Genomic DNA, 27,349 nt, shown 5'->3' on the forward strand with positions numbered 1-27,349 from the left:
CATGAAATGATTGGATGGAAACCTGGTTATAGAGAGAAAGATGGTGATGTCATCAATAGCAATTATTTTAAAAATGATTTATTTAACTTAAAATTTACCTGGAAATTAAGTCAACTTAAGCAGAAAAGCTACACACAAAAATGATACAACAATAATGTCATATGAAATTAATGTTACAGCAATATCAGTAAAACAAAGTATAGTTTAAAATCAGTTTGTCATCTAAAGAATTCGGTGAAGGATGCTAGTTTATCTAACACAATTGTACACTGTTGGGTGTTGATGTTAAAATGTAGCATATATGCACAGCAGTGCCTAGTTCATTTTAAAGATTTTCTTGACACACGAAATGCATACTCACTCAAAATACATTTCTCACAGAGCCCCAGATAACATATTTAGGCCTCTACATGGAAGTGAAATGATACGACCACAATGTCAAAAAATACAGAACTTTATTCCAATCTTAAACTGCAGGGCTCACTGTTAATACTCATTCTATTTTTGATTTGCATGTTGTTGGAGGTTCCAGAGGTAGTCGTTGGCGAAGTTCATAATCTGGGTCATGGCGTTCAGTATCAGGATATCCATGTCGTTATCCATCCTCCCCTCCTCGTGGTAGTTCTTCACCGGCAGGATGCAGTTCATGGGAAGGCCTAGCTCATTACTGCAGATCTGCATCTGAAAAACGTTGGAGACAAAAAGGGCTGGATCAGTTTTGCTTGAGTGATGATCATTGAATCATGTCAGCACAACCAAGATTTAATGGCTGACTACATTGCAGACATTGCATTGCGTCAACCGATGGTTGAATGCCACGTCATCAACTGTGCAGTTGAGCATCAGATTATATCATCATCATGTTATATAGTTAGCTGACATGTTAAACACTTGTCCAGGCAATGTGAAATTTGTTCAGGTCTGAGGTCATGTGATTTACCTTCTCTTTGATCGCCTTGCTGTAGAAGATTCTCTTCACATCCTTGTTCACCAGCTCACAAGCCTTGTCTGGCATGGTCATGACAACAACTTGAGGAATTTCTGCAATAAAATGAATATTTAATGAATAGAAGGACTAGCATAAGTAACACTATCATGTAATAGTGAAAAGTCAAGAGCTACAGCTGAAAGGTGACAACTGATAGAAACTACAACTATGGCTGGCTATTGAGAAACAGAGTTTAAAGAGCTTACTTACTTAGTCTGCTGGCTTCTGCCCTGATGTTCTTCATCTTGGCTATGACATCCTCTGACATGCGAGAGATTTTGTCCGCTGACACAATACTCACCAAGCAGTGAGTTTTGTCACTTAAGCTGGGATTCTGAATGAATTCCTTTTTTTGGTCCGATAATGGGTGGAAAGGATTGAACTGACCAAGAAAATATAAGATTTGTTAGTGTGTGTGTGTGTGTGTGTGTGTGTGTGTGTGTGTGTGTGTTTTGCATTACCTCATAGCCCTCTGGTAGATGGCCCTTCAGAGCATTGATGATGTCATTTGGGTGCAACCCGTTGTTTTGTGTTTCCAGACCCATGACATCATTGAATGCAAAGGGAAGACGTTTTTCACCTGAACGGCCTTGAATGTAGTGTGTGTCATACTGAAAATAAATGTTTTATTTAATAACATTTCTATGGAAAGGATAAATACCCTCACACTCAGAAAAATGAAAAGCATCCCAAACTGAGGCTCAGGATCAACAAATATATACACTGAGTGTCCAAAACATTAGGAACACCTGATCTTTCAACCAAACTCTACCTACAGTACATATACATATTACCTCAATTACCTCAATGCCAAGAGTGTGCAAAGCTGACATCAAGGCAAAGGGTGGCTACTTTGAAGAATCTCAAAAATAAAATATATTTTGATTTGTTTAACACTTTTTGATTACTACATGATTCCATCAGTGTTCATAATTTTGATGTCTTCACCATTATTCTACAATGTAGAAAGTAGTAAAAATAAAGAAAAACCCTTGAACGAGTAGGTGTGTCCAAACTTTTGACTGGTACTGTAAGTATTCAGACCCTTTACTCAGACCCTTTATATAAAATTGATTTAGGGCACAATGCCCCGAAACGTGCAAAAAGGTGCATAAAGTAAAAATGCAAGACCAACGTTTTGTTTCGTTTTTAACTCAAAGGATATAACTATACAGTAGAATACATATTATAAACTGGGTGGTTCGAGCCCTGAATGCTGATTGGCTGACAGCTGTGGTATATCAGACCGTATACAACGGGTATGACAAAACATTTATTTTTACTGTTCTAATTATGTTGCTAACCAGTTTATAATAGCATTAAGGCACCTCGGGGGTTTGTGATATACGGCTCTTATACCACGGATAAGTGCTGTGTCCAGGCACTCCGCGATGCGTCGTGCATAAGAACAGCCCTTAGCCATGGTATATTGATCATATACCATACCTCCTTCGGCCTTATTGCTTAAATATAACATTTCTACTGTGTACATTTATACTTTTTATTCTACTGTGTAGTTACATCCTTTGCATTTATCTAGGCTTGATTATGTTATCAACTCATTTATGTTTTCTTTATAGCCAGATTTGTGTGCTTTCATTTGCCTTGTCCGTTTCCTTTATACACCTTTTCATATAAAAATGTGTAAATGATATACATTTGTCTCCATTTTTTATTTGAAGTTTCCAACTGTCTGAGTGTATTTATACTTTCCATGGTCCTAATTTTGTAAACCTACGCCCCTGTGATTGACTACGTTTTGCATTTAAAACAGCGCAGACAACCTCTTTGTTCCTGTATGTCCCTCTTCATGTCTCTGCCTGTTTGTAGCTCATGAAATACTGTGTCTTAGTGTACCAGGATATATTAGGCAGCCATATTCCATGCCTGCATTGTGTCTGTTTAATGTATTAGGCACTGCAGCTTACTGTCGTGGTGAAGCTTAAGCCAGAGGCAGCAGCTACCAGGGCACCACCTGTTATGCGATTTTGGAAGACATTGTTGACTGAGTTGATGAAGCTGGACTTTCCTGCACCGACTGGTCCATATAGCAGGCATCTGAGCTGACCCACATCAGGATCACTCAGTTTAAAGCTCCTCAGTTCATCCACCATGTGGTCTCTCTCTTCTTTGCTGTCAGAGACAATGAAGAGCACCTGTTACTTCTTGTTTTGTTTACCTGGCCATTGTTTCCAAATACTAACCTTTTCCCATTTGTGGCACAGATTCAATGCAAAACAGTTGCCATAGACTCCTTATAATTATAAACAGAGAAATTGCATCAAGATAACATCAGGACTTAATTGATTTAAGATGGTGGGAAACTGATATCTGCAATTTACAGTGCCTTGCGAAAGTATTCGGCCCCCTTGAACTTTGCGACCTTTTGCCACATTTCAGGCTTCAAACATAAAGATATAAAACTGTATTTTTTTGTGAAGAATCAACAACAAGTGGGACACAATCATGAAGTGGAACGACATTTATTGGATATTTCAAACTTTTTTAACAAATCAAAAACTGAAAAATTGGGCGTGCAAAATTATTCAGCCCCTTTACTTTCAGTGCAGCAAACTCTTTCCAGAAGTTCAGTGAGGATCTCTGAATGATCCAATGTTGACCTAAATGACTAATGATGATAAATACAATCCACCTGTGTGTAATCAAGTCTCCGTATAAATGCACCTGCACTGTGATAGTCTCAGATGTCCGTTAAAAGCGCAGAGAGCATCATGAAGAACAAGGAACACACCAGGCAGGTCCGAGATACTGTTGTGAAGAAGTTTAAAGCCGGATTTGGATACAAAAATATTTCCCAAGCTTTAAACATCCCAAGGAGCACTGTGCAAGCGATAATATTGAAATGGAAGGAGTATCAGACCACTGCAAATCTACCAAGACCTGGCCGTCCCTCTAAACTTTCAGCTCATACAAGGAGAAGACTGATCAGAGATGCAGCCAAGAGGCCCATGATCACTCTGGATGAACTGCAGAGATCTACAGCTGAGGTGGGAGACTCTGTCCATAGGACAACAATCAGTCGTATATTGCACAAATCTGGCCTTTATGGAAGAGTGGCAAGAAGAAAGCCATTTCTTAAAGATATCCATAAAAAGTGTTGTTTAAAGTTTGCCACAAGCCACCTGGGAGACACACCAAACATGTGGAAGAAGGTGCTCTGGTCAGATGAAACCAAAATTGAACTTTTTGGCAACAATGCAAAACGTTATGTTTGGCGTAAAAGCAACACAGCTGAACACACCATCTCCACTGTCAAACATGGTGGTGGCAGCATCATGGTTTGGGCCTGCTTTTCTTCAGCAGGGACAGGGAAGATGGTTAAAATTGATGGGAAGATGGATGGAGCCAAATACAGGACCATTCTGGAAGAAAACCTGATGGAGTCTGCAAAAGACCTGAGACTGGGACGGAGATTTGTCTTCCAACAAGACAATGATCCAAAACATAAAGCAAAATCTACAATGGAATGGTTCAAAAATAAACATATCCAGGTGTTAGAATGGCCAAGTCAAAGTCCAGACCTGAATCCAATCGAGAATCTGTGGAAAGAACCGAAAACTGCTGTTCACAAATGCTCTCCATCCAACCTCACTGAGCTCGAGCTGTTTTGCAAGGAGGAATGGGAAAAAAATTCAGTCTCTCGATGTGCAAAACTGATAGAGACATACCCCAAGCGACTTACAGCTGTAATCGCAGCAAAAGGTGGCGCTACAAAGTATTAACTTAAGGGGGCTGAATAATTTTGCACGCCCACTTTTTCAGTTTTTGATTTGTTAAAAAAGTTTGAAATATCCAATAAATGTCGTTCCACTTCATGATTGTGTCCCACTTGTTGTTGATTCTTCACAAAAAAAATACAGTTTTATATCTTTATGTTTGAAGCCTGAAATTTGGCAAAAGGTCGCAAAGTTCAAGGGGGCCGAATACTTTCGCAAGGCACTGTAGCATAGCACACTATTCACACAACACAACCCTTGATAGTGCAGCGGTCTAAGGCACTGCATCTTAGTGCACGAGGCATCACTACAGACCCTGGTTTGATTCCAGGCTGTATCACAACCGGCTGTGATTGGGAGTCCCAATTGGGCCAGCGTCGCCCGGGTTAGGCTGGGGTAGGCCGCAATTGTAAATAAGAATTTGTTCTTAACTGACTTGACTAGTTAAATAAAATGTAAAAAAAACAAAAACACTTTAGTTTTACTTTCTTTCATCCTCCATATTTGATCAGTCGGTACAGTACTTACCTCCAAAGTGTTTCCCTCCATTCTTTGTCAAATTCTGTGTGACACACATAGAACACATCTAGATTAAAATCACTAAACTATTGTTTTCCACATTCCAATACACACCATCTCTTACTTTCAAATGTTGATTACAATGACACATAATTAATGAGTAAGTTTACATTATATCTAACTAAGCAAGTCAGTTAAGAACAAATTATAATTTACAATAACCCACTGCTCCCCAGTAGGCCGTCAGCTCCCTTGCTCAGGGGCAGAATGACAGATTTTTACCTTGTCAGCTCGAGGATTCGATCCAGCATCCTTTCAGTTACTGGCCTAACACTCGAACCACTAAACTACCTGCCACCCCTACAGGGCATGTACTATATAAGTAAAGCCTTGGGGCTGTGGTCAATGCATGTGCTAAAACGGTGTCTGCAGGTTCCCAGAAAAAAGTACAAAGAATTGGGACTGATGCACTGTGCTTGAAACGAATTTTCACTCACACCTGATATTCACTATCAGGCACACCTGATATTCACTATCAGGTGTTGACTGTATTTTACAGATATGTCATATCTCTCTTACCCTTCTTTGGTGGGGGTGGTGATGGTGTCCGGGGTGGTGGTGGTGTCCAGCGTGGTGATGGTGTCGGTGCCGGCCTTGATTCTTCTCCACCCATGTTTGCTTTTCTGAGAGGGAATGTTACAGGGTTGGGGTCAATTCCAATTTATTTAGAATTTCAACAATCTTTCAAGTTATTGAATTGGAATTTGACTGTTTGGACTTGAAATGTTTTACAATTCCAATTTATCTGTGGAATTGAATTAAATTGGAATTCTGTATTTTTACATTTCCCAGTTAATGGAATGTATCAAACATTGACTGCAGGATTTGTTTTAAATACTTTCAACTTGTATTTCTATAGTTCCAGTATAGGTAGGCTGTTGGATTAGTCACATGATCAGCCTTAAAGCCTGAGGGAATATAATTTGTATTTGTGGAATTGTTGTGACCTAATATAGAATTGGGAATTGAATTCTTGGAATTTACCTAACATTGGAATGGAGAGGAATTTCATTATTTCTGAATTTAAAGACTGACCTGGAATTTTAATTGAATTAAATAGAATTTACATAGATTAGTGGAATTAGAGACTCAGTGCAGTCAACTTTATTGTCCCGTGTTTTATATATATATCCACATTATGAGGTTGGAATAATACGGTGAAATTGTGAAAATTATGATAATGTCCTTTTAGTGGAAGGCCAATTGAAATTTCAGCCTGTTTTGGTGGGATGGAGTATTGGCCTGCCTAGTAACATCCCCAGGCGGTAAATTAGTTAGTAGACCAATAAGAAAGAGCGTTCCAAACCTCTCTGCCAATAACAGATAGTTTCACCTCCCCACTCAGACCACTCAGACAGTCCTATCAACATTTTTGCTTGAGAAATTTTAATTGAAAACAATCACAGAAAGGTACTTAATTGTTAGCCAAAAATGATTTGATAGTGAGATACAAACGGCTGCATTGGACCTTTTAACTCAACCCTGGAACATAAAAATACTATTTGGGTTGAATAGAATGTCATGTCTGCACTGCAGCTATTAGGGCTGGGTGGATACCAGTATTACAATATTTTTTTTCCATGGCAAAAATTTAAATACGAAGCAGACCAAACTCTTTGGTCCTTTAAATACCTGCTGTATGTAAGATATTGTGTGCTATAGCTTGAAAAATAAATAGCAACATAAATGTTTGTTTCCAACATTAGGGCTGTTTTCCTAAAGTAGTTTAATCCAAAGCAGGTACGCCATATTAATGCCCATGATTTTGGAATTAAATGTTTGACTAGTAGGTGTCCACAAAGATCGGAAACTGTTGCAAATTATGTTAAATGCAGTAATACAATCAGGACATCTACAACATATGTGGAACTGCACTCAAATTGATGTAATTTTTAAAACTCTTTTTGCAAATCTACAATGAGAAAAGAAGGCAGTTCAGCCTAGTAAATAATTATCCTTATGAGATGGTGGAGAAGGTAGCTTCAGACATCGAGAAGCTACTGGCCAAGAAACGCAAAGCACTGGATGTAAGTCAGAAATTTGACTTCTATTTATTTCACAAAAAAACACTAACAGCCAGTTGGACGCACTGCCAAATTCTCTAAAACGACGATGGAGGTGACTTATGGTAGAGAAATTAACATTCAATCCTCTGGCGACAGCTCTGGTGGACATTCCTGCCGTCAGCATGCCATTTGCACGCTCCCTCAAAACGTATGGCATTGTGTGACAAACTTCACATTTTAGAGTGGCATTTTGTTGCCCCCAGCACAAGGTGCACCTGTGTAATAATCATGCTGTTTAATCATCTTTTTGATATGCCACACCTGTCAGGTGGATGGATTATCTTGGCAAAGGAGAAATGCTCACTAACAGGAATGTAAACAAATTTGTGCACAAAATTTGAGAGAAATTTTTTGTGCGTATGGAACATTTCTGTGATCTTTTATTTCAGCTCATGAAACATGGGACCAACACTTTACATGTTGCGTTTATATTTTTGTTCAGTATATTTAGGAACAAAAAATGCACCCGAAACCAGCTGGTGTTTGCATTTTTAACCAGTTACAATTCAATTTGTGTTACAGTAGTTTAATATATGTCCAGGAAACTGCCCCATAATGTAGAAGATGTATAGGAACAATAGAAGACAAGGTTACAGATTTCCTTTGTGCACAAATTATAGACAGCTTCTACAAACATTGCAGTATAGCAATGATTTATATTGCTTTTTATATTTGATTTTTCCTTTTGCAATGCAAATATTGTACTGTATATCGATCAGGTCCTCTACCAATTTTTCCTATCATCAGAATAAATTGTTTATAAAAGATAATATAAAAATGTATAAAAAAAATGTGAATAGATTTACCTTGTTGGTACTAGTTCCTCCTGAGGCTGAGACTCTGATATAGTTCTGAAAAAAGGATTTCACCAGCACCTATTTATACTTGCACAATAGAAAGTGAAAATTAAGTGAGGAGGACTGTCTAGCTCTCCTATTTCTCTAGCTATTTCTTGTAAATGGGGCCATTATAGTAAAAGTTTTACTGTCAATATAACTTTCACTTTTATTTGACAAATAAGAGCATCGGGTGGTTATGTGGTTTAGACAGAAAGACAAACGCCCAGCTCTTATAGTCTTCGAAACCAATTACATTTCTATGAAGTCAGACCATTTCTGAACACAATTGTTTCTTTTATCAATGACATTACAAGTGAGAGAAGGTCAGTGAACTATTAACAAATATTTGCAGTATTATATTATGCAAACTGCTGTCATAATATGCTTATGTTTCTCATCATACTTGTGTGGTTAATTTGTCCTGAAACTCCCAGTACCTATAGAGTTCATCCAGGCTACTTTAGAAATTCGCTTATGAGGTGAAATGGAACCAGAACCACCCATGTCCTCCGTCCTCCGCAAGCACTATGAGGTAGAATAGAGCTAGCAACCAGCATAGCAACCAGCATAGTGACAGACGCTTTGGTTCATTACATAGGCCGGTCAGGATTTCACAGGTTCTAGCAATGGCACTAGCAACAGACGCTAACAGCTAATTGAAACCCGTTGTGACTCAGGGGTGGAAACCATTTGGCAGTGGACACTATTTGACATGGCAGGCCCTGTTATAAATAATGTGAATATCATTTTTTGTTTAAATATCCCACCCATTCAACTAGGACTATTCAAAATAAAGGGCAGGACCTTTGTTTTCTCTGTTCTCTAACCTGAACCTGCAGAGGCTGGCCAGTGAAGCAGAACGTGTCCAGTGAGACCATCCCTGGCACGACAGCATCAAGGTAACACTACTGGCCGCCTCGCTTTGCATTCCTGTTTCATAGGAATCTATGCAGTATTTTGTTTTTTTTACGTGTTATTTCTTACATTGGTACACAAGGTAATCTTTGGTTTTATTACATACAATCGGGAGGAACTACTGGATATAAGACGTCAACTCACCATCATTACGACCAGGAATACGACTTTCCCGAAGCGGATCCTGTGTTTTGCCCACCATCCAGGACAATGGATCGGATCCCAGCCGGCGAACCAAAACAACGACACTGTAAAAGGGGCAGACGAAGCGGTCTTCTGGTCAGGTTCCGGAGACGGGCACATCGCGCACCGCTCCCGAGCATACTACTCGCCAATGTCAAGTCTCTTGACAACAAGGTTGATGAAATCCAAGCAATCAAATGTCGACCGCATTATCTACCAAGAGAATTTTCTTTGATTATAATCACAGCTGTATATATTCCCCCCCAAGCAAACACATCGATGGCCCTGAATAAACTTTATTTGACTCTATGTAAACTGGAAACCACATATCCTGAGGCTGCATTCATTGTAGCTGGGGATTTTAACAGGGCTAATCTTAACACAAGACTCCCGAAATTCTATCAGCATATCGATTGTGCTACTAGGGCTGGTAAAACCCTGGATTATTTTTATTCAAACACTCCGTGACGCATATAAGGCCCTCCCCCACCCGCCTTTCGAAAATGCTGACCACGACTCCATTTTGTTGCTTCCAGCCTATAGATAAACTAAAACAGGATGCTCCTGCGCTCAGGTCTGTTCAACGCTGGTCCGACCAATCTGATTACCCGCTTCAGATTTCTTCGATCACGTGGATTGGGATATGTTCCGCATTGCGTCAAACAACATTGACGAATACGCTGATTCGGTGAGCGGGTTTATTAGCAAGTGCATCGGCGATGTCGTACCCACAGCAACTACTAAAACATTCCCAAACCAGAAACCGTGGATTGATGGCAGAATTTGTGCGAAACTGAAAGCGCAAACCACTGCTTTTAACCAGGGCAAGGTGACCGGAAACATAACCGAATACAAACAGTGTAGCTATTCCCTCCGCAAGGCCATCAAACAAGCTAAGCGACAGTATAGAGACAAAGTAGAGTCGCAATTCAATGGCTCAGACACAAGAGGTAGGTGGCAGGGTCTACAGTCAATCATGGACTACAAAAAGAAAACCAGCTCCTCGAGAACCAGGATGTCTTGCTCCCAGACAGACTAAACAACTTCTTTGCTCGCTTTGAGGACAATACAGTGCCACTGACACTGCCCGCTACCAAAACCTGCGAACTCTCCTTTACTGAAGCTGACGTGAGCAAAACATTTAAACGTGTTGACCTTCGCAAAGCTGCAGGCCCAGACGGCATCCCCAGTCGCATCCTCAGAGCACGCGCAGGTGTGTTTACAGACATATTCAATCAATTCTTATCCCAGTCTGCTGTTCCCACATGCTTCAAGAGGGCCACCTTTGATCATGTTCCCAAGAAAGCTAAGGTAACTGAGCTAAACAACTACCGCCCCGTAGCACTCACTTTCGTCATCATGAAGTGCTTTGAGAGACTAGTCAAGGACCATATCACCTCCACCCTACCTGACACCCTAGACCCACTCCAATTTGCTTACCACCCCAATAGGTCCACAGACAACGCAATCGCAACCATACTGCACACTGCCCTAACCCATCTGGACAAGAGGAATACCTATGTGAGAATGCTGTTCATCGACTACAGCTCAGCATTTAACACCATAGTACCCTCCAAACTCGTCATTCCACCCTGGGTCTCGACCCCACCCTGTGCAACTGGGTACTGGACTTCCTGACGGGCCGCCCCAGGTGGTGAGGGTAGGTAACAACATCTCCACCCCGCTGATCCTCAACACTGGGGCCCCACAAGGGTGCATTATGAGCCCTCTCCTGTACTCCCTGTTGACCCACGATTGCGTGGCCATGCACGCCTCCAACTCAGTCATCAAGTTTGCAGACGACCATCTGTACCATCACTCATTCATATATATTTATGTACATATTCTTCATCCCTTTACACTTGTGTGTATAAGGTAGTTGTTGTGAAATTGTTATGTTAGATTACTCGTTGGTTATTACTGCATTGACGGAACTAGAAGCACAAGCATTTCACTACACTTGCATTAACATCTGCTAACCATGTGTATGTGACAAATACAATTTGATTTGATTTGACTGTAACACACCCTACCAGTAGACTGTCTGCATTTGTAATGTATAAAATATTCAGCAGGGGGTCATGATACTAAGCACATCCCCTATTGATGTATTGATTATATCAACAGTAAATGTTCACCCAACCATCATTATACACATTATACACAAGTCATCAATGACCTCCTCACCGCTGCTAATACTGGTGCCCTCAACATCCTGATTCTGACTTGATCTAGGTGCCCCCTTTCACACTGTGAGCCATCATATCCTACTCAGCAGGCTGGAGGGTCTGGGTGTTGAGGGCACTGTAGTCTTCTGGCTACAATCCTACCTCACCAACCGGACCTTCTACATCTCCCTCAATGGCCACATCTCAGACTCACTGCAGTTACACTGGGTGTGCCCCAAGGTTCTGTGCTGGGCCTCTTACTCTTTACCATCTACATCCCCCTTTGGTCAGATCCTCTGTCACTTCAACCTTAACTTTCACTGCTATGCTGATGACACCCAGATCTACCTAGGTACCAAATCCCTCCTCAACCCACATTGAATCATGCCTCTGCAATAAAAACCTGGATGCAACAAAACTCAACAGTGCTATGTGTTTTGTTTATCTGCAGTGAATCCCATGATTCCCATGCCAGAGTGAGTGATGTATGACTATGACTAGGAATGAAAGTAACTTTCAATAGATTCCCTGGTTTTCCTGAAATCCCGGTTGGCAGTAGCCCGGCATCAGGAGGAAATAAGCAGGAAATCCGGAATCCTCCAACCGGGATTTCTGGAAAACCAGGGAATTAATTGAAAGTTCCCGGAATATTGCAACCTTAACCATGACATTATTACCAAAGAGTTTAAACTATGCTAACATGCTAACTTAAAGTGACTGATGATACAGACATGGAGACTTTTTTATAACGATGCATCAAAATTGAATTTATGGTCTCCATGTTATGAGTCTGATAAGGGATTATGCCGCACATAAAAACATTTTGAACATTGTTCTTTAATCAAAACTGTTATAAAAGAGATTCCAGCGTACTAGCTACTCATTAACAATGTAGACATTCTTATTGTGGCCTATTAAAATTACAGGGGAAACGCCTACGCCAAAGTCCATAACACTCCCAAATAACACTATACAACCAAAGGCACATTTTAAGCCTTTTGAATGGAATACATAACTTACTCGGATGCATTTATGGAGATGCCCTTGTTGGTAGTTCTGAGTAGATTAGGTGTCTAGATGGAATGGGCAGACATTGGGCAGATTTTTCTGTACAGCACTTTGAGATATCAGCTGATGTACAAAAGGGCTATATAAATACATTTGATTTGATTTGATTTGCTAAAACGGAACTCCTCCTCATAGGCACCAAATCCATCCTCAAAGTTGGGACCCTCATCATTGACGAAACCACTGTCTCTTCCTCCCACCAGGCGCGCAAGCTTGACACCATCCTGGACTCCACCCTCTCCTTTGACCACCACATCCAGCAGACTGTCAAATCCTTATTATTTAACCTCTGCAACATTGCTAAAGTCAGGTCTCCTCCCGTCTCGACTACTTTACTCTCAGGCTTCAACTTAAGCTCCCTCTATAAGCTCCAAATGGTTCAGAACTCCGTTTTTTTAAAACCTTTATTTAGGCAAGTCAGTTAAGCACAAACTTAACTGACTTGGGCCGTTATTTTCAATGACGGCCTAGGAACAGTGGGTTAACTGCCTGTTCAGGGGCAGAACGACAGATTTGTACCTTGTTAGCTCGGGGATTTGAACTTGCGGTTACTAGTCCAACACTCTAACCACTAGGCTACCCTGCCGCCCCTGAACTCCTGTCTCCCTGTCTCCCACTAGATTGAATACAAGATCCTCCTCCTGACCTACAAAGCTCTCCACCACCTTTGCCCCCCCTTCTTCTCCCCTAGCAACCCACATGCTCACTCTGTTCCACCACAGCAGGACATCTGGTTGTCACCAAGTCCAAGCTTCATAGCTTCAGTGACAGGGCTTTTTCAAGGGTTGCTCCATGGCTCTGCTCCATGGCTCTGGGCCTGGTTGCATAAAACACCATTAATGTTAACAGTACTGCCAACTCTCACGCATTGGGCATGAGACTCATGCACTTGACCCTCTTCTCACGCTCACTTGCCACACCTCCTATTTCTCACATATTGAAACAAGTACTGCTTTTATCAAGTGTATCAATCCGCAACTTTTCAACTGTGACTCTAAATTATTTTGAAATTGGAGCCTGATATTCTACATCACAAGCATTGTAACTTCAGCAGCTTCGTGATTGCTCATGCTGTAAACACAGTCCAGTTCAAAGTGAACAGCACAGATCCATTTATTGCAATTATTTGTATATAGGCCTACTGCATCTCTGATTGGTTATTCCACAACGCAGGGAGTCAGGAAGCAGGTGCAGAAGGTGAGTTTAATAATAATAAACATGACGATAATACAAAACAGGAGATGCATACTACACGTAACCAAAAAAAACAATACTGCCTGATGACAGAAGCTACTAAGGGCTATATGAAGGGAGAGTAATCAGGGTGGTGATGACGTCCAGGTGTGTGTAATGATGGGGAGCAGATGTGCACAATGGTTGCCAGGTGTGCACAATGTGGGTTGCCAGGACTGGTGGTTAGTAGACCGGCGACGTCAAGCTCCGGAGGGAGGGAGCAGGAGTAGTCATGACAGCTGGCATTCGCAGATTCTGCTGTTACGATCCTCAAGTTACCGGTAGGTAATAGGCTACACCAGGCAACCTTTTCCATTTGGAGTGCCAATTTTCTTACCATTTATACCGATCTGCGTGCCAGTTATAATTTTCATATGCACATTTTCGTGTAACAGTTTCAATTAATTTACAATAAAGTCTGTCTCAAAATCATTAACATGTGGTTAATCAAAATTCTAAAACTTCCATTGCCATTGACAACTATGTAAAAATAGCCTACATAAAGACAACAAATAAAAACCTTGCAGCCTGCAGGTAGAAAATATCCTGCTAAAAGCAAATATCATATAAATCACAAATCGATTCGCATGGCTTGTCTGCAAGGAACTTGAAACAATGTATCAACTATTAACTTTTGGGTCCAGCATGAAGCTCACACTAGTAACTTGCAACATTGGATAATATATTCTGGGCCCTCTATTTGCATCAGGGATAATAAGTAATCAGGTAGGCCTATTTTATGACGTTTCCAGCATTACTATTTTTTCACTTTCACGCTGAGTGGTTATCAAAAGAGAGCTGGAAAGATTTTTCAAATAGGCTACATTGAGGAACTATTGTCATTCTCAATGGATCTAAAAACAGACTTTGTTTACTTGATGTTTGAGGTGAAGAAAAATGTACTTTTGAGAAGCTTTGCTCTGGTGGTAAGTTTTATATTGTTTTAGTTTTTTATTTCACCTTTATTTAACCAGGTAGGCTAGTTGAGAACAAGTTCTCATTCACAACTGCGACCTGGCCAAGATAAAGCAAAGCAGTGGGACGCAAACACAGAGTTACACATATGGAATAAACAAACATACAGTCAATAACACAATAGAAAAAAAGTATATATACAGTGTGTGAAAATGAGGTAAGATAAGGGAGGTAAGGCAATAAACAGGCCATTGTGGCGATATAATTACAATTTAGCAATTAAACACTGGAGTGATAGATGTGCAGAAGAGGAATGTGCAAGTAGAGATACTAGGGTAAAAAGGAGCAATAGAATGTGTAACAGTATGGGGATAAGGTAGTTGGATGGGCTATTTACAGATGGGCTATCTACAGGTGCAGTGATCTGTGAGCTGCTCTGACAGCTGGTGCTTAAAGTTAGTGAGGGGGATATGAGACTCCAGCTTCAGTGATTTTTGCAATTCGTTCCAGTCCTTTGCAGCAGAGAACTGGAAGGAAAGGAGGCCTAAGGAGCATTTGGCTTTTGGGGTGACCAGTGAAATATACCTGCTGGAGCGCGTGCTACAGGTGGGTGCTGCTATGGTGACCAGTGAGCTGAGATAAGGCGGGGCTTTACCTACCAAAGACTTATAGATGACCTGGAGCCAGTGGGTTTGGCAACGAATATGAAGCGAGGGCTAGTCAACGAGAGCATACAGGTTGCAGTGGTGGGTAGTATATGGGGCTTTGGTGAAAAAACAGATGGCACTGTGATAAACTGCATTCAATTTGCTGAGTAGAGTGTTGGAGGCTATTTTGTAAATGACATCGCCGAAGTCAAGGATCGGTAGGATAGTCAGTTTTACGAGGGTATGTTTGAGCATGAGTGAAGGATGCTTTGTTGCGAAATAGGAAGCTGATTATAGATTTAATTTTGGATTGGAGATGTTTAATGTGAGCCTGGAAGGAGAGTTTACAGTCTAACCAGACACTTAGAATATTTGAACAACTATAAATACCTAAGTCAGAACCGTCCAGAGTAGTGATGCTGCAATCAGTTGAAGAGCATGCGTTTAGTTTTACTTGCATTTAAGAGCAGTTGGAGGCCACAGAAGGAGAGATGTATGGCATTGAAGCACATCTGGAGGTTAGTTAACACAGTGTCCAAAGAAGGGCCAGAAGTATACAGAATGGTGTCATCTGCGTAGAGGTGGATCAGAGAATCACCAGCAGTAAGAGCGACATCATTGATGTATACAGAGAAAGGAGTCAGCCTGAGAATTGAACCCTGTGGCACCCCCATAGAGTCTGTCAGAGGTCCAGACAACAGGCCCTCCAATTTGACACACTGAACTCTGTCTGAGAAGTAGTTGGTGAACCAAGCGAGGCAGTCATTTGAGAAACAAAGGCTGTTGAGTCTGCCGATAAGAATGTGGTGATTGACATAGTCGAAGGCCTTTGCCAGGTCGATGAAGACAGTTGCACAGTATTGTCTCTTATCGATGGCTGTTATGATATCGTTTAGGACCTTGAGTGTGGCTGAGGTGCACCCATGACCAGCTCGGAAACCAGATTGCATAGCGGAGAAGGTACAGTGGGATTCGAAATGGTGGGTGATCTGTTCATTAACTTGGCATTCGAAGACCTTAGACATGCAGGGTAGGATAGATATAGGTCTGTAGCAGTTTGGGTCTAGAGTTTCGGCGGATCATTTTAGAAAGAGTGGGTCCAGATTTTGCAGCTCTTTCAGGACATCAGCTATCTGGATTTGGGTGAAGGACACATGGGGAAGGCTTGGGCATGTGGGGGTTCAGAGCTGTTGACCGGGGTAGCCAAATTCTCAATTATTGTGGATTTATCGGTGGTGACAGTGTTTCCTAGCCTCAGTGCAGTGGACAGCTGGGAGAAGGTGCTCTTATTCTCCATGGACTTTACAGTGTCCCAAAACTTTTGGTAGTTTGTGCTACAGGATGCAAATTTCTGTTTGAAAAAGCTAGCCTTTGCTTTCCTAACTACCTGTGTATATTGGTTCCTAACTTCCCTGAAAAGTTGCATATCGCAGGGGCTATTCGATGCTTATGCAGTAGGCCACAAGATGTTTTTGTGCTGGTCAAGGGCAGTCAGATCTGGAGTGAACCAAGGGCTATATTTGTTCCTGGTTCTACATTTTTTGAATGGGGCATGTTTATTTAAGATGGTGAAGAAAGCACTTTTAAAGAAAGACCAGCTATCCTCTACTGATGGAAAGAGGTCACTATCTTTCCAGGATACCTGGACCAGGTCCGTTAGAAAGGCCTGCTCGCTGAAGTGTTTTAGGGAGCTTTTGACAGTGATGAGGGGTGGTTGTTTGACCGCAGACCCATTACGGACGCAAGCAATGAGGCGGTGATTGCTGAGATCCTGGTTGAAGACAGCAGAGGTGTATTTAGTGGGCAGGTTGGTTAGGATAATATCTATGAGGGTGCCCGTGGTTACAGAATTGGGCTTGTACCTGGTTGGTTCATTGATCATTTGTGTGAGATTGAGGACATCAAGCTTAGATTGTAGGATGGCCGTGGTGTTAAGCATGTCTCAGTTTAGGTCACCTAACAGCACGAGCTGTTAAGTTAAGACAATCAGAAATCATATCAGATCCCAAAATGGCCACATTTTTGGCCTACATTTGCGCGCAGGTCAGATAGCTTAGGCCTACCTCTATGCATAATTAGATGCGCGTCTTTACTCAACATTGACAGGAGCACTACAAACAAAAGGCAATGAATAAATTGACAAATCATAAATGGAATGAAAAAACAAACTAGTTCCTCACAAGTGTACCGTAGCATAGGTTGTTGTGGTAACAACGTGTCGGCTACAACAATGATAACAGTAAAAAACTATAATAATATAAACTGCTCAAAAAAATAAAGGGAACACTAAAATAACACATCCTAGATCTGAATGAAATATTCTTATGAAATACTTTTTTCTTTACATAGTTGAATGTGCTGACAACAAAATCACACAAATTATCAATGGAAATGAAATTTATCAAACCATGGAGGTCTGGATTTGGAGTCACACTCAAAATTAAAGTGGAAAACCATACTATAGACTTACATCAAAGTTGGATCATGTCCTTAAAACAAGTCAAAATGAGGCTCCGTAGTGTGTGTGGCCTCCACGTGCCTGTATGACCTCCCTACAACGCCTGGGCATGCTCCTGATGAGGTGGCGGATGGTCTCCTGAGGGATCTCCTCCCAGACCTGGACTAAAGCATCCGCCAACTCCTGGACAGTGTGGTGCAACGTGGCGTTGGTGGATGGAGCGAGACATGATGTCCCAGATGTGCTCAATTGGATTCAGGTCTGGGGAACGGGCGGGCCAGTCCATAGCATCGATGCCTTCCTCTTGAAGGAACTGCTGACTCACTCCAGCCACATGAGGTCTAGCATTGTCTTGCATTAGGAGGAACCCAGGGCCAACCGCACCAGCATATGGTCTCACAAGGGGTCTGAGGATCTCATCTCGGTACCTAATGGCAGTCAGGCTACCTCTGGCGAGCACATGGAGGGCTGTGCGGCCCCCCAAAGAAATGCCACCCCACACCATGACTGACCCACCGCCAAACCGGTCATGCTGGAGGATGTTGCAGGCAGCAGAACGTTCTCCACGGCGTCTCCAGACTCTGTCACGTCTGTCACATGTGCTCAGTGTGAACCTGCTTTCATCTGAAGAGCACAGGGCGCCAGTGGCGAATTTGCCAATCTTGGTGTTCTCTGGCAAATGCCAAACGTCCTGCACGGTGTTGGGCTGTAAGCACAACCCCCACCTGTGGACGTCGGGCCCTCATACCACCCTCATGGATTCTGTTTCTGACCGTTTGAGCAGACACATGCGCATTTGTGGCCTGCTGGAGGTCATTTTGCAGGGCTCTGGCAGTGCTCCTCCTGCTCCTCCTTGCACAAAGGCGGAGGTAGCGGTCCTGCTGCTGGGTTGTTGCCCTCCTACGGCCTCTTCCACGTCTCCTGATGTACTGGCCTGTCTCCTGGTAGCGCCTCCATGCTCTGGACACTACGCTGACAATACCCAGCAAACCTTCTTGCCACAGCTCGCATTGATGTGCCATCCTGGATGAGCTGCACTACCTGAGCCACTTGTGTGGGTTGTAGACTCCGTCTCATGCTACCACTAGAGTGAAATGCACCGCCAGCATTCAAAAGTGACCAAAACATCAGCCAGGAAGCATAGGAACTGAGAAGTGGTCTGTGGTCACCACCTGCAGAACCACTCCTTTATTGGGGGTGTCTTGCTAATTGCCTATAATTTCCACCTGTTGTCTATTCCATTTGCACAACAGCATGTGAAATGTATTGTCAATCAGTGTTGCTTCCTAAGTGGACAGTTTGATTTCACAGAAGTGTGATTGACTTGGAGTTACATTGTGTTGTTTAAGTGTTCCCTTTATTTTTTTGAGCAGTGTATTAAATGCATTAACAGAAATTGCCATAACCAAACAAACATTGTAGATCAGAAATGATGGTAAGTGTACTACTGGTGATACTGGTGTGCCATTGCCACGGCCTCCAATGGATTAGTCCACTGAGACAGGCGTGAATCAGACAGGTGTCTTATTTGCCATAATTAATATAAATATATATAAATATATATATAAATATATAAATATACATATACATATACATATACATATACATATACATATACATATACATATACATATACATATATGCAGTGCCTTCGGAAAGTATTCAGCCCCCTTGACATTTTCCATGTTTTGTTATGTTACATCCTTTTTCTAAAATGAATTAAATATTTTTTCCTCAGCAATCATACACAATACCCCATAATGACAAAGCGAAAACAGTTTTTTATACATTGTTGTATAAAAAAATACCTTATTTACATAATTATTCAGGCCCTTTGCTATGAGACTTGAAATTGAGCTCAGGTGCATCCTGTTTCCATTGATAATACTTTAGATATTTCTACAGCTTGATTGGAGTCCACCTGTGGTAAATGCAGGTCTCACAGTTGACTGCACATATCAGATCAAAAACCAAGCCATGAGATGGAAGGAATTGCCCATAGAGCTCCGAGACAGGATTGTGTCGCGGCACAGATCTGGGGAAGGGTACAAAACATTTCTGCAGCATTGAAGGTCCCCTAGAACACAAAGGCCTCCATCATTGTTAAATCGAAGAAGTTTGGAACCACCAAGACTCTTCCTAGAGCTGGCCGCCGGGCCAAACTGAGCAATCGGGGAAGGGCCTTGATCAGGGAGGTGACCAAGAACCAGACGGTCACTCTGACAGAGTTCCAAAGTTTCTCTGTGGAGATGGGAGAACCTCCCAGAAGGACAACCATCTCTACAGCACTCCACCAACCAGGCCTTTATGGTAGAGTGGTCAGACGGAAGCCACTCCTCAGTAAAAAGGCACATGACAGCCTACTTGGAGTTTGTCAAAAGGCACCTAAAGACTCTCAGACCATGAGAAACAAGATTTTGGAAGAAACCTGGCACCATCCCTATGGGGAAGCATGGTGGTGGCAGCATCATGCTGTGGGGATGTTTTTTCAGTGGCAGGGACTGGGAGACTAGTCAGGAGTGAGGCAAAGATAAATGGAGCAAAATACAGAGAGATCCTTGATGAAAACCTCAGGACCTCAGACTGGGGTGAAGGCTCACCTTCCAACAGGACATCGACCCTAAGCACACAGCCAAGACAACACAGGAATGACTTCGGGACAAGTCTCTGACTGTCCTTGAGTAGTCCAGCCAAAATCCTGACTTGAACATCTCTGAGATCTGATAAATAGCTGTGCAGCAACTCTCCCCATCAAAGCTGACAGAGCTTGAGAGGATCTGCAGAGGTAATTGGGAGAAACTCCTCAAATGCAGGTGTACCAAGCTTGTAGCATCATACCTAAGAAGACTCAAGGCTGTAATTGCTACAAAGTACTGTGTAAAGGGTCTGAATACTTATGTAAATATGATATTTCAGTGTTACATTTGTTATACATTTTTAAAAATGTCTAAAAAAACAGTTTTTGCTTTGTCACTATGGGATATTGTATGTAAATTGATGAGGCAGAAAAAAAGAATCCATTTTAGAAAAAGGCTGTAATGTAACAAAACGTCGAAAACGTGGTCTGAATACTTTCCGAACGCACTGTGTATTTGCGACTGCTCGACCAAAAAAAATCTTGGTCGACCAACAGCCCATCGACCAAACAATCGACCACTTGACTAAATTGTGTCAGCCCTAAAGTCAACACACCTATATTTTAGCATTAATTATCTTAAATGCTACATTTTCTCTAAGCCGCATGTCAAAATGTGTAGAATAGCATGAGATGAGCTAGAAAACTGCACATTTTCCTTTCTGCCCCATGGCAAAGTGTGTAGTATTGCAAGAGCTTTAAAACAGAAAAATTCTCTCAGTCTCATGTCAAAATGTGTAGAACCCCACATTTTTCTTTTTGCCCAATGGCAAAAAGTATGTGAACTCTTTGGAACTACCTGGATTTCTGAATAAATTGGTCATAAAATCTGATCTGATCTTCATCTAGGTCACAACAATAGACAAACACAGTCTGCTTAAACTAATAACACACAAGCAATGTTACGTTTTCATGTCTTTATTGAACACACCGTGTAAACATTTAGTGCAGGGTAGAAAAAGTATGTGAACCCTTGTATTTAATAACTGGTTGACCCTCTTTTGGCAGCAATGACTTCAACCAAACGTTTTCTGTAGTTGCGGATCAGACCTGCACAACAGTCAGGAGGAATTTTGGACCATTCCTCTTTAAAAAACTGTTTAATTTCACCAATATTCATGGGATGTCTGGTGTGAACTGCTTTCTTGAGGTCATGCCACAGCATCTCAATCATGTTGAGGTCCAGAAGACGTATTTTCTTCTGTTGAAGCCATTCTGTTGTTGATTTGCTTCTGTGTTTTGGGTCGTGGTCCTGTTGCATCACTCAACCTCTGTTGAGCTTTAATTGGCGGACAGATAGCTTAACATTCTCCTGCAAAATGTATTGATAAACTTAGGATTTCATTTTTCCGTCGATGATAGGGTTGGATTCTGGGTGAAACTTTGAACATTCTTATACTCAGAAGTATAGGAACATTAGTTACAAAAGAGACATGAGCGGTGCCATAATGAAGCTTGGGAGGGGCTGTGTGCAGGAAACACGATCGCATGTGGCAGTACTGATAAGGGGAGAAACCATTGAAAGCTCATATCACTTCCTGCTTAGCAATAATTATGCAATGTTTAGCAATAAGGAGGAGGGTCCATCCAAAGTGGGGTATGAATACTACCACGGGGGAAGCCATGTCTGTTTGAATTACAGCTGTGTCGACCCTTTGCGAAGAATTAAACTTGGTTAAGCTTCTCTAGTGTCCGTGAGTTATTTACTCTGAAAATTAGAACTTAACAATAGCAAGCTGTCCAAGGTCCTGAGGCAGCAAAGCAGCCCCAAACCAGGATGCTTCCTCCACCATACTTTACAGTTGGAATAAGGTTTTGATGTTGGTGTGCTGTGCCTTTTTTTCCTCAACACATAGTGTTGTGTGTTCCTTCCAAACAACTCAACTGTAATTTCATTTGTCCACATAATATTTTGCCAGGAGCGCTGTGGAACCTTCAAGTGCACTTTTGCAAACTGCAGACATGCATCAATGTTTTTTTGGACAGCAGTGGCTTCTTCCGTGGTGTCCTCTCATGAACACCATTCTTGTTTAGTGTTTTTACGTATCGTAGACTCGTCAGAGATGTTAGCATGTTCCAGAGATTACAGTCTTTAGCTGACACTAGGATTCTTCTTAACCTCATTGAGCATTCTGCGCTATGCTCTTGCAGTCATATTTGCAGGATGGCCATTTATAGGGAGAGTAGCAACAGAGCTGAACTTTCTCCATTTATAGACAACGAGCCTACCAGACAAGCTAAACTACTTCTATGCTCACTTCGAGGCAAATAACACTGAAACATGCATGAGAGCACCAGCTGTTCCAGAAGACTGTGATTACGCTCTCTGCAGCCGAATTGAGTAAGACCTTTCTTTAAACAGGTCAACATTCACAAGGCCGCAGGGCCAAACGGATTACCAGGACGTGTAATGCAAGAATGCGCTGAGCAACTGGCAAGTGACTTCACTGACATTTTAAACCCCTCCCTGTCTGTTATTTCACTGCTGCTCTTTAATTACTTGTTATTTTTATTTCTCATTCTTATTCATATTTTTTTGAACTGTATGGTTGGGGGCTCGTAAGTAAGAATTTCACTGTAAGCATTACATATTTCACTTAGCATGTGGCTAATAAAATGTTATTTGTCTTACCGTGGACTGATGAATATCAAGGCTTTTAGAGATACTTTTGTAACCCTTTCCTGCTTCATGAAAGTCAACAATTCTTAATCTTAGGTCTTCTGAGATCTCTTTCGGCATGGCTCACACAGGCAATGCTTCTTGTGAATAGCAAACTCCAATTTGTGAGTGTTTTTTATAGGGCAAGGCAGCTCCAATCTCGTCTCATTGATTGGTCTCCAGGTTAGCTGACTCCTGACTCCAATTAGCTTTTGGAGAAGTCATTAGCATAGAGGTTCAGATACTTTTTACAACCTGCACTGTGAATGTCTCAATGATGTATTTGAGATATAGACCATCATTTGTGTGTTATTAGTTTAAGCACACTATGTTTGTCTATTGTTGTGACTTAGATGAAGATCAGATCAAATTTGATGACCAATTTATGCAGAAATCCAGGTAATTCCAAAGGGTTCACATACTTTTTCTTGCCACTGTACATAGAGCTGATACTGATGTTGGCATTTCTAGCTAATATCGGCAGATTGAGATATGCTTGCTTAATATTTGAGGTGCTCTATGCAAATTATTACCTAAGGTACTGTAACCAGGCCCTGGAACTCCCTTTGACTCTGAGTCCATCACCACCTTTCAGTTCCACCTAAAGCCTTACCTCTTCACCATAAGCCCCCCCCCCCCCCCCCCCACCATGGCCTACTCATAAGCCATGGTGGGGAAATACCCCCCACACACACACACACTCTCTCTCCCGTACACACTCTTCCATACACATATTTTTTTTTTTTACAATCCTTGTGGGGAACAAACAATTGATTCCCAAACCTAACCCTCGACACCAAACCCCTAACCCTAACTCCTAAACCTAACCCCTAACCTTAATTCTAACCCTAATTGTATCCCTAACCTATCCCCTAAGCCTAAAATAGCCTTTTAATGTGGTGACCGGCCAAATGTCCCCACTTCTCCAGGACTTCTGGTCCCCACAAGGATAGTAAAACCAAGAACACCCCCACACACACAACACCTGCTGGTTCACTCATACACTGACACATCACACTCTTACCCTTCCTTGAGCTCTACCCCCCTTCTCTTTGTTTCATGATTTTTCTCCCTGCTTTTTAGTCTGCCATTGTTTTCTTTGGATATCTGTTGTTTTGTTTTGTTTCTACAATTGTAAAGTGACTTTGGGTCCTTGATAAGCACTTTATAAGTCCCATGTATTCTTCCTCTTCTTCTTCTCATCAGATTCCATGCCCCTTATTCAAAGGTTTACCACCATGTCTGTTTACATCCGCTGGAGGCCAATAGTACTATTTCCTAGTGTTGGGTTCTACATTTTGAACATTGAGATATTAAATGAATGAGAAAGAAGCATAGAATCAAAGGACAAAGCTAAGGGTTCTCTGTAGAATGACAGATAGCTGTGGAATGTGTTGGGGGACGGGAGCAGAGCACCGTGTTGATATAGGGAAGACAGATGGATATCTGTGGATCAGGAGGCGAGGGGTGAGGTCAGCTCCCCTTAAGGGAGCAATCAGGGTCAGTATCTGGTTGCCTTTTTTCTCTTGGGAATAAACAAAGGATTGGAGAGAAGGAGTGTTTTAAGTAGGATGTTTATAACCAATGGAGAGAAATATTTTGCTGTCTGATTACAGCTGTACAGAACCTTTGGTGAAGAATTAAAATTGGTTAAAGCTTCTCTAGTGTCCGTGGGTTATTTACTCGGATTAATAAGAACCTAACACTAGTAATCTACTCAGATTTGCAAAGTTTAGAATGCGCTATCCCATGCCACACTGCATCATCAATCATCCATCTTTATACACAGTCAGTCATTATTACAGCCAGGGTGTTCTGAGATCACAGGGCAGATTACGGAGCTCAAGGATGAGCTAGTTCGACAGTGCTGGGCTGGGATAGCTGGAGCTGTAACTGGCTGTGCGGACTAAATTAAATTACATTTTGTTGGACACATATATTTATCAGATGTTATTGCGGGTGTAGCGAAAAGCATGGCCAGCTCAGCCGGGGGGAGCACTGCTGAGTCCTACACACATTGACATTCCACTTTTCCACATGGTTTGGTCCATTAGCTCATTGAGGTAGGACAGGCCCTGTGGACTCATCCCCCATCCTCCCTCCCTCCCTCCCCTCGCCACACCACCCCACCCCAGCCCTCCCAGCTGCAGTGACTCCCTCTGTGAGCCTCACCACCACTGGCTCGCTCTCTGTGTATGAACCAGCATAGCTCACAAGTAACAACTCTTCCCATCCTTATGCACCAATAAAAAAGGAGTTTGGTTGGATGATTCAGTGGGTTTTACCACACTGTTGTATTGTATGAAATACAGGGGTGTAGTTTGTGGTGTTCCTTCATGACAGCAGGACAGTTTGTTTAGATGAGTATTTCCAATTTATTTTATACTTGTTGAGGGAGTATGGTCGTTAACTCTGGTTACCCTATTATAAGATTCTGACAAACTTAGGGTTGCAAAGGGAGCGTATATTACTGGAAACTTTAGAAGTTTACCAGTAAACTACCAGACGTTTGGTAACTTTCAAGTTTTTATTTCATTTTATCAGATTACATCTAGGGGCCTTTTTAGATACTCCAGATTATCACAGGTGTCTGTAATTATTTCTGGTCCTCTGTATGGCCTTATCACATGTAAAATATATAATATAGGCCAAATAAAATAAAATGACAAAGCTGTAAAACATTATCCTAAATATAAACCATCAACTTAGTGAATACCGTTGGTGTTCAATGTGAGGTTTTCAGCGTTAAAAATACTATACATTTTTTGACATACTTTTATTTATTTTACTATCTCAATATGTCTTTGTTTTAAATGTTTTGGCGTCAAACTGGTGGCAGTTGTGAAAAAGTCAATAGTTGGAAGAGTTGCTTGGTTCATTGAAAATATTGCCATTGTTGACTGGATGCTTTTAAAAATTGATTAGGCTATTTTCACTTGTACTATATGGTCTATCCACTAGAAACCCAAGGTCAATATGGACACATACAAAAAATGACTACTATAAATGAATACATTTTTATAAATTACCAAAGTTACCATAGATTGCCAAAATTACTTACGATTCCAGATCTTTGGTAAATTACAGTTAGCCTTGCAACTCTAGGCCAACTTGTCGTCATCCATGTTATACAGATGAAGTCAGAAGTTTACATACACTTAGGTTGGAGTCATTAAAACTTGTTTTTCAACCACTCCACAAAATCCTTGTTAGTAAACAACAGTTTTGGCAAGTCGGTTAGGACATCTACTATGTGCATGACACAAGTCATTTTCCAACAATTGTTTACAGACAGATTATTTCACTTATAATTCAATGTATCACAATTCCAGTGGGTCAGAAGTTTACATACAAAGTTGACTGTGCCTTTAAACAGCTTGGAAAATTCCAGAAAATGATGACATGGCTTTAGAAGCTTCTGATAGGCTAATTGACATAATTTGAGTCAATTGGAGGTGTGCCTGTGGATGTATTTCAACGCTTACCTTCCAGCTCAGTGCCTCTTTGCTTGACATCATGGGAAAATCAAAAGAAATCAGCCAAGACCTCAGAAAAACAATTGTAGACCTCCACCTCGGCAATTTCCAAACACCTGAAGGTACCAAGTTCATCTATACAAAATATAGAATGCAAGTATAAACACCATGGGACCAAGCAGCAGTCATACACATTCTGTCTCCTAGAGATGAACGTACCTTGGTGCGAAAAGTGCAAATCAATCCCAGAACAACAGCAAAGGACCTTGTGAAGATGCTGGAGGAAACAAGTACAAAAGTATCTGTATCCACAGTAAAACAAGTCCTATATCGACATAACCTGAAAGGCCGTTCAGCAAGGAAGAAGCTACTGCTCCAAAACCGCCATAAAAAAAGCCAGACTACGGTTTGCAACTGCACATGGGGACAAAGATCTTAATTTTTGGAGAAATATCCTCTGGTCTGATGAAACAAAAATGGAACTGTTTGGCCATAATGACCATCGTTATGTTTGGAGGAAAAAGGGGGAGGCTTGCAAGCCGAAGAACACCATCCCAACCGAAGTACGAGGGTGGCAGTATCATGTTATGGAGGTGCTTTGCTGCAGGAATGACTGGTGCACTTCACAAAATAGATGGCATCATGAGGCAGGAAAATGATATGGATATATTGAAGCAACATCTCAAGACATCAGTCAGGAAGTTAAATCTTGGTCGCAAATGGCTCTTCCAAATCGACAATGACCCCAAGCATACTTCCAAAGTTGTGGAAAAATGGTTTAAG

General features: G+C 41.6%; 2 protein-coding genes across 9 annotated transcripts in view; one reads left to right on the forward strand and one right to left on the reverse strand.

Annotated features, from left to right (window-relative positions):
• LOC110494013 (voltage-dependent calcium channel subunit alpha-2/delta-2) overlaps positions 1–27,349 on the forward strand; it is a 35,432-nt gene that overhangs the window by 2,184 nt on the left and 5,899 nt on the right. For 2 of the 8 annotated variants that reach the window (XR_016487880.1, XM_090205220.1), the window contains exons 2-3: positions 9,049–9,108; positions 12,747–14,057. The exons of 3 other annotated variants lie outside the window; for them this stretch is intronic. The gene's annotated coding sequence lies outside the window, so the exon portion shown is untranslated. Of the gene's footprint in view, positions 1–9,048; positions 9,109–12,746; positions 14,058–25,408; positions 25,603–27,349 lie in introns of those variants that run through there. 3 more of the 8 variants (XR_016487879.1, XM_090205218.1, XM_090205221.1) reach the window with 2 other exon arrangements.
• LOC110494012 (interferon-induced protein 44-like) lies at positions 63–8,409 on the reverse strand. The gene is made up of 8 exons (XM_021568674.3): positions 8,177–8,409; positions 5,824–5,927; positions 5,254–5,287; positions 2,917–3,121; positions 1,450–1,599; positions 1,199–1,370; positions 941–1,041; positions 63–681 (listed from the first exon to the last, which is right to left on the reverse strand). The coding sequence occupies exons 2-8, from the start codon at positions 5,915–5,917 to the stop codon at positions 499–501; spliced, it is 939 nt and encodes a 312-aa protein (XP_021424349.2). The 5' UTR covers positions 5,918–5,927; positions 8,177–8,409; the 3' UTR covers positions 63–498.

The sequence above is a fragment of the Oncorhynchus mykiss genome, chromosome 17, assembly GCF_057628025.1.
Source record: "Oncorhynchus mykiss isolate SJ-2025 chromosome 17, ASM5762802v1, whole genome shotgun sequence".
NCBI classification, from domain to species: Eukaryota; Metazoa; Chordata; class Actinopteri; order Salmoniformes; family Salmonidae; genus Oncorhynchus; species Oncorhynchus mykiss.